Genomic DNA, 7,730 nt, shown 5'->3' with positions numbered 1-7,730 from the left:
CTCAATCAAAGTATACCTAATCTAATTTAATGTTTATACAGTAAAGGATATCTACATATAATTGATGAGATTTGCTTGAGTAAAGTATATCTGTGATGAAGCTTGTAAAGTCTTTTTGCCTAGGAAAAATAAATCAACAGCGCGCGATACACCTAGAGCTGCGAAGTATACAAAACTCTAAAGTGAGTCACTTTATAATTCTTACTACAATAGGATTCTTAATTATAATCTCTAAATTGATCGACTTCGTCTACATTTACAATTGTCAAGTGATTGACTTGTATCCAAAGACATCCCTAATTTTATATTTACTTATATCAATAAAAATCTTCTTGTAGCTTCAGTCGGGAAAGAAAATCAAGAGAATAATAGAGTACGTATCAATACATTTATATCGAAAAGATTTCTGCCCATGATTGAGGACAAGACGTACAATAAGGCCGGAAAGGTGTAAATTTATTTATTATTATTATTATTTTTTTTTATGGTCATTTTGATAAGAATGTTTTCTTGACAATGTTGTTTTCTTTCTCATAAGTCATAAATTAAAGAGTCAATTCATCCTTGTTCTTTTTTGTTAAAGAATTAAAAAAGAAAAAGAAAAAAGATAGATTCAAAGGAGAAGAAAAAAAAAAAAAAAGTAAGAATGGATGCGAGCGTAGGGTTGTCTTTGTTTTTAGATTTAGGAGAAAGTAAGTCAAGTTTTAATCTGGAGAAAGTAGTATGCAACCATGGCTTCTTCATGATGGCTCCAAACCGTTGGATTCCATCTTCGAAAACCCTTGAACGTCCATTGAGACTTGCAAACAACAAGACTTGTGTCAGTGTTTCAATCTTGCACCCCCTTCCCCCGAATCACACCTCTCTCCTTGTTCGAGTCCATGGTACTCATAACATCTCCCATGCAGATGAGCATGCTATACTGGTATGTACGTATGATCTTGTAATTTATTTTTATATTATTATATATTGATCTCTTTATTGATAATTAGCATATATATACAGAAACAAGTGCGTCGAATGCTAAGGATATCGGCGAAAGATGAAAGGGATGTAAGAGAATATCATAAAGTGCATCCACAAGCCAAGGACAGAGATTTTGGTCGACTTTTCCGTTCTCCTACTCTCTTTGAAGATCTTGTCAAATGTCTTCTACTCTGCAATTGCAGGTATATATATATATATATATATATATATATCATGTTTAATTTATATTCTCACAACATATGCATGGTACTTGCATATCCATCTCTATTTTAAGACAACATGATGAATTGCATGTATATATGTGATAATTATGGTGCACTCTTTGGTTGATTGTGTATTTGGGGGTCACGAAATTACTAATCATGGTACTACTTGCAGTACTGTACTGCCATTCTTTTGGTCGAAAAACTCTTGAAATATGGTGATCATTTAATCAACGGTCAAATGGCTCCCAATTTAATTATCTAATTTTTTGTAAAAATAATTTTTTAATGAAGACAAAAAAAATAGACAGTTTCATCATCAAAATACAATAATAATCCTTCAATGGATTATTTAAGGGATCCCTAGCCTCAATGAAAGGGACTTGATATTTTGATTAAGAACAAATTATAATTATGTTTTTTTTTTATATTTTATGAAATTTCAAACTTAACAATACTTTATATCTTGCGTATATATTTTTTGCACAAAATTAATTAGCAAAGAAGAAAAAAAAAAGTTGAGGCTAGCCATGAATTAATAATCTAACTTTAGTTCACCAAAAAAAAAAATTAATCTAACTTTATTTTACAGTTTTTGTTCTAATTAATATTTGTTTATGTTGAAAATTAACAATATTGTTCCCGCAGTATTAACATAAATTTGTCTAGATTGAAAGCTTATTTTTTTTTTGTTAGTTAATTGCTTGGCAATTTTAAAGTGTTCATATTAATCCTTGTATTGGGTTGAGCCTAGTTTTTTGGGCTGTATCCATATATATAATATAGTCCATTTCTTGAACGTACATTTGCAGCGTATCAACATCGTATAGCCTATATGGAACTGTAATTGTAATTTTAGCTATCTCTCCCTTCCCACAGGCTTTTTGACATCTTTTAATATTAATTATATATCTCTGTTGAAGCATACCAGGTACAACTAGCTGGCTAGTTTAGGATCAGCAATTTTTATTTTTTTTAATCTATAACTTTCATATATAATTGAATTATAATTTTTCCCTTTTTTCAATAGGTGGTCAAATACATTGAAAATGGCTCGAGCTCTTTGTGAGCTTCAACTTGAGCTAAGTAATGCTTCCGCAAGGTCCGGACAAAAGAGAAAGCGAGAAAAATGTAAAGTTAGCAAATGCAAGAGTGATAGATGTTTAGGAAATTTTCCGAGCTCAGAAGAACTTGCTAGCCTTGATGAGAATTTTCTAAAGAATCATAACATTAATCTTGGGTATAGAGCACGACACATTCTAAACCTTGCTAAAGATGTGGAGAGTGCCAAGGTACAACTTGATGAATTATCAGAACAAGCCCTTGATAATCAACAAATGTTGCTTCCAAAATTCATGAAAATCAAAGGTTTTGGTCTATTTTCAAGTGCCAATGCATTGATGTGCATTGGATATTATCAAAAAGTTCCAACAGATTCTGAAACTATAAGGCATTTACAAGAGGTTCGATCAAGTACATATATACTAGCTCTTTCATTAATTTGCCTCACTTTTAATATCCTTTCAAACACAACTTTTTTAACGTACTCTACAAAATATATATATATGTAGGTTCATGGGAGGAAGCATTGCAACCAAAAGACGGTGGCAAAAGATGTAGAAGAAATTTATGACAAGTACGCACCATTCCAGTGCTTGGCATATTGGTATGGATATATGTAACCTAAATTAAATAATTAATTAATTTGTAGATATATATATTATTTGTAGGCTCATTATTAATTTTCTTCATTCTCTGTCCCATATATTGGTTGCTTAATTAACTTTTAGGTTGGAGCTGTTGGACTACTACGAAGGCAAATTTGGGAAACTAAGTGAATTACCTGACTCTAGCTATCATATAGTGAGTGGAAGGCTTGAATTGTTTGACTGAAAGTCAAAGTGATAGATAAGAAGACTTCATATGGTAGCTCATATATATGGGTCTTTTTTAAATCAATAAGATCGAAGACTTCATATTTTACTATTCGTATACTTTTTTTCTTGTTTTGTTTTTTGGCATGTGTTTATTTGGTACTCAAAAGTCAAAACATATATATGTTTGAGATGTTTATACATAATTTTTTTTCCTTTTTTTTTTTTATTGATAGAAAATTTGGATGGAAGATGGTTCTAGACGTTGGCTTTTGCCGGCATTGAACAGTGATGTAATTTCTTGGATGACATCTAATGCATAATTAGTTGCTTGGCACGTGACTTTTCCTTAAAAAAATAAAAATTAGGTCTTGGTATTTAGGTCTTTGACATTATAAAAGTGACTTGTAATTATGAAGTATATTAGTTACATTTCCACAATCTTGAAGTTACATTATATATTGACTGGTTTAGTACGAGAAAACTTTCATTCTGAATCTATTTTATTGGTCACCGAAACAACACGTGTGGCCAATATCACACCTTTTATTTTGAAAAATATCTAAAAATATTTATCTCGAGATTGGGGTGTGACTGATGCAGAACGGATGACGGAGAAGTTTATGCAACAGCTTGATCGTTGCAAACCCAAGAAATTTGGGAAATGATTTCTACTAGTCGGAGGGTTTGGCTCTGAAAGTGGGAGTAATGCATATCGTTTCGAAGGGAGTAATGCATATTGGTATGGGCTTTTTCGGCCATCCGAGATCGTTTAGGGCCTTAAAACTGCATTCTAAACGTTTAGACATTTTATTTATTTTCGTTTATATTTTAAGCCTTACATGGACTTAATGAGTAGAGTAAAATCACTTGTTGTAAGCCTTACATGGACTTGATGAGTAGAGTAAAAGAGTACATGGAAAAGACTTTCTTTTCTTTTACTCTACTAAACAAAGATTTGACTTTAAAGTTTGTAAATTTAACGTAGAGTTGCCAACACTAATACCACAAGTCTGTTTCAATTAATGACCAAACATTTAAGAATATATAAAAGAAAGTGGGGTTATGAAATGACTAGCAATTCCAATATAAGTTTGTATATATACATGTAGTGTTCTTTTTTGGCCATGGTATACATGTAGTGTTCAACTGCCAGAGAAGCATATAAGTAGCAGTGATGACTGATAATACACACCTACCAACAATAAACAGATAGATTACTGTGTGTCAAACCTTATGCTTTAAGAATATATATATATATATATATATATATATATATGGAGCTAGAAAAACAAAACCTTTCCAGCTAGAACTCTCAACTCTGTATCGATCGATCATTTACATAATGAAGGTGTAGGTAAAACATATATGGTAATGGTGGAACTCAAAAAACAGAGAGAGGGACAGAAGTTGCGGCGATTGCAGGCGGAGTTGGAGTGAGAATTACAGACTGATCATCATCGGTCCAATTTGTTTCTCCCCAGTGCTTTAACATGCTTTTCCAGGAACATACATTGTCTATACATTTCTTTAAACGCCCATCTTGGACTTTCATTCTCCAATGTCCATCTGTGTAGTTGGCTTTTTCGGCTTCCCTTCTGTCCCATTCCAATTGTGCCTTCTGCTTTGACCTCAAAAGACAAAACTGCTGCAACAGCTCAGGCATTGCATCATGAACTCTCCACCAACTTGCATGAGCAACATCACTTGCAAACTCTTGAAATATATCCACATTCCAATTACAATCATAATCCCGGAAGCACAACCAAGGCTTCACTCCAAGATAATGAAGAACGTAAAGAATTGGAGGCTCTGCTCCAAAAAGCCTAATCTTCTTCTGTTTCACCTCTTCCTCATCACCCACCCAGAAATGCTTCAAGAAATTCATGTGCTTTGGTATTCTATGCCACCATGTAAAAATTTCATTCAGGTATCCTTGGTCTCCACCATTGTAGGACTCGATCTCATGAATGTGATCCATCAAAACCTGGAATGTGCAATTTGAAGGTTCAATGACCATTACCCCAGAGTTAAAAAGTGTGGCATCATTCCCTGTTGCTGAAATTTCTGGCATAGTAAATAAGATATCAATGTTCCTGAGTATGAGGAGATCAGCATCAATGAAAATGATCTTGTCATATTCTGTAAGCTGCCATAACCGGAACTTGCTATAATTCCATTCATTGTATGCATCTTTCTCAGCTTTTGGGTTCCTGATCCTTTGAATGGTCTTAATTTTCCACCCTGCTGCCTCGAGTCCACTCCTGTGGTAGTCACTAATTGTTTCATCAACAAGTATCACAAGGTCTCGGGTGGAGCCTGAAATGCGGATGCTTCGGGCAGCTGCAATGGCTCCACAAACATAAACATGAGCGGAATGAAGAATTGTTGCGTAAGCTTCTCGGTGTGGATTGCCGGAGTATACCAACCCTGATTTGCTCCTGAGGTTGAGAGGAAGTGCAAGTTCACAGGAACCTACAGGGAGCTGGACCTTTTGTCTTAGCACATTGAGGTTTGGCTTGTATAGCCATACATTCCCCTCATGTGCCACAAGTTCCTTGCATGGGAAAAGGTTCAGTAGCGGAAAGCAGTGGGTGACAAAAAGCAAATGTACGGCGCGATAACCTTTGGAAGAGGCTGCAAGACCAGCAGCTGCAAGCTGCAAGTGCAACCGAGCAACGTCTCTAGACCAATTCCAATTCCCATTCCCCAGACTACAAGGAAGTTTAACAGCTATGAGATCAAGTCGCCGTCCTCCAGGGGCTTTGAGCTTTGGTAGAGATGGGCAAATGGGGACTTGTTCTTCCTCTTCCTCATCTATCCATTCTGGGTATAAGGAATCCCAAGTCATATTTTTGGCAGCATAGTCTAGGTCCAGAACAACATGCTGCGTGGTATCGCTGTTGGGAATCAGCTTCTTCCAATGCTTGATTTCACTTGTATTAAAGTTCAATAGCCCAATTGATCCTTCATATTCAGTCCTGTCACTCAGCTTCCCCATTACTTTTATTATATCATCCCACTCAATGTTTAAATGTGATACATATCGAGAATCCGAACCACCCCATATCCATCTGTTTACAAAACGGAGTGAGAATAGGCCAAAGAACTAGTCGGAAAGTGGCCGGAAACTAGGACAACTTAAACTTGGATCCTTAGTAGCACATGCATACAAGAACAATGCAAATTAAACAAACGTACGTACCGAGGAACAGCATGCGATGGAAGATTATTGTCGTAAACTAGTTGTGGAGAGTAGAATAATGTTATGAATGTACCACATATGGTGATTAGTAGGACAAGTCTCAGCAGAGGAAGCTTGAATCTTGAACTCCTATCTTGGATGGATAAGTGGAAACGCTTCTCTAAATCCTTAGCTTTACTTCTTTCTACTCTTTTTCTGTATATGTCTTCACTGATCAATGTAGCAACAGAGTGAAAAATTAAGAAAAAATTAGGAAATTATAGAGGATAAAATATTTTAAAAAGCAGGGGTTACATATGATTGGCAGTAGGCATGCTTCCAAATGTAGAGGTGAAAGTATTTATGGTTTAAAAAATAAAAATAAAAGTGAGAAAATGTATGAGCTTACATAAGAATCCATATCCATCTGTTAATATGAGAAAAATCGACATCTCTTAGGCCACATAAAGTCTAAGATAGAGAGATACTTTGCACTTTTACTCTCAATTTAAGATAATAAAGCTTCCAAGAAATACAGTTGCAGACACATCAGATTAATACAAACTCTATGATTCATTTTAGAATCACGAATCACAAATAACATTCCTGAACCTCTGATACTACTTATGCAAAGAACAATGTTGTACATAGCCAAAACATTAACAGATATAAACACGTTTTTTTGTCAAGTTGATTTAACTAACATGTTTGCAGCTACTTCTCACAATATAGAAGAGATCCTCACAGCTTAAGCTTTGATTAAAAATTAACACGTACATTGATGCAGATAAGCGATGTCTAGCTTCAACAGCCCGTGGGGAAGTACCCATTGCTCCCCTCATTTTAATTCTAATCAATCTTCCAACTATAAAGTCACAACAAACTTAAGTTAATGAAATTACACAAACCCAATTATACAAAACATCATACGATCCAACAGATGAAATAAAAGGACTAACTCAACAGAAATTCTCAAATTCAAATTGGCCAAGAAGACACTCAGACAGTCAGTTCAAAATATTTCCAAGAAATGGCTTTGGCGGTAGAACAACTTAAAGCTTAACATAATAATTAACTATAATTTAAATATATTGAGAGAGAGAGAGAGAGAGAGAGAGAGAGAGAGAGAGAGAGAAACTGAGAGAGATTAGAGCATACCAGCTAGCCTTGACAACACAGGAGGATGGTGAAGGGAGGTAGATTGAGAACAGAGTAAGTTAGCAAATTAGAGGCAATATAGAACAGAGTAACGTCTAGTTGAATGTTTCTCCCCAGTCCCCACATGCACTTCCTCATTTCTCTTTTTATTTTTTGGGTGTGTCACCAACTTTTTCTTTTTCATTTTCAGCATTAATTTTCTTTCAATCATTTCGGTACTTGTTTTCATTTTTATTAATTAATATTTGTTGGATCACACCAAAGAGTTATCGTCTAGTCATATTTGATATTTTTTGTTTTTTCTGTATAATGTTATAGAGGTTT

At 34.7% G+C, this 7,730-nt stretch overlaps 2 protein-coding genes across 2 annotated transcripts; one reads left to right on the top strand and one right to left on the bottom strand.

Annotated features, from left to right (window-relative positions):
* Positions 1-646: 646 nt before the first annotated feature.
* On the top strand, positions 647-3,083 carry LOC147283303 (uncharacterized). Its single transcript, XM_086243905.1, has 5 exons — positions 647-925; positions 1,006-1,169; positions 2,221-2,653; positions 2,777-2,856; positions 2,981-3,083. Exons 1-5 carry the CDS (start codon positions 647-649, stop codon positions 3,081-3,083), a joined length of 1,059 nt encoding a protein of 352 aa, XP_086100031.1.
* A 1,129-nt stretch (positions 3,084-4,212) lies between these two features.
* Positions 4,213-7,090, bottom strand: LOC147283302 (UDP-glucuronate:xylan alpha-glucuronosyltransferase 1-like). The gene is made up of 3 exons (XM_086244704.1): positions 7,026-7,090; positions 6,270-6,479; positions 4,213-6,138 (listed from the first exon to the last, which is right to left on the bottom strand). The coding sequence occupies exons 1-3, from the start codon at positions 7,088-7,090 to the stop codon at positions 4,449-4,451; spliced, it is 1,965 nt and encodes a 654-aa protein (XP_086100830.1). The 3' UTR covers positions 4,213-4,448.
* Between the last annotated feature and the right edge of the window lie 640 nt (positions 7,091-7,730).

Source organism: Dryas octopetala, chromosome 5 (assembly GCF_963921425.1).
Source record: "Dryas octopetala chromosome 5, drDryOcto1.1, whole genome shotgun sequence".
In the NCBI taxonomy this organism is placed as follows: domain Eukaryota; kingdom Viridiplantae; phylum Streptophyta; class Magnoliopsida; order Rosales; family Rosaceae; genus Dryas; species Dryas octopetala.
This window is presented reverse-complemented; position numbering and strand designations above follow the sequence as displayed.

What these genes read in the sequence shown, in the direction of transcription:
- LOC147283303 (XM_086243905.1), top strand. Translation starts at nt 647, where the DNA reads ATGGATGCGAGCGTAGGGTTGTCTTTGTTTTTAGATTTAGGAGAAAGT. An exon ending in CTTCTACTCTGCAATTGCAG is followed by an intron (nt 1,170 to 2,220) that starts GTATATATATAT and finishes TTTTTTCAATAG; the next exon opens with GTGGTCAAATACATTGAAAA. An exon ending in TTCCAGTGCTTGGCATATTG is followed by an intron (nt 2,857 to 2,980) that starts GTATGGATATAT and finishes ATTAACTTTTAG; the next exon opens with GTTGGAGCTGTTGGACTACT.
- LOC147283302 (XM_086244704.1), bottom strand. Translation starts at nt 7,090, where the DNA reads ATGAGGGGAGCAATGGGTACTTCCCCACGGGCTGTTGAAGCTAGACAT. An exon ending in CATCGCTTATCTGCATCAAT is followed by an intron (nt 6,480 to 7,025) that starts GTACGTGTTAAT and finishes TACATTGATCAG; the next exon opens with TGAAGACATATACAGAAAAA. An exon ending in CCATCGCATGCTGTTCCTCG is followed by an intron (nt 6,139 to 6,269) that starts GTACGTACGTTT and finishes TTTTGTAAACAG; the next exon opens with ATGGATATGGGGTGGTTCGG.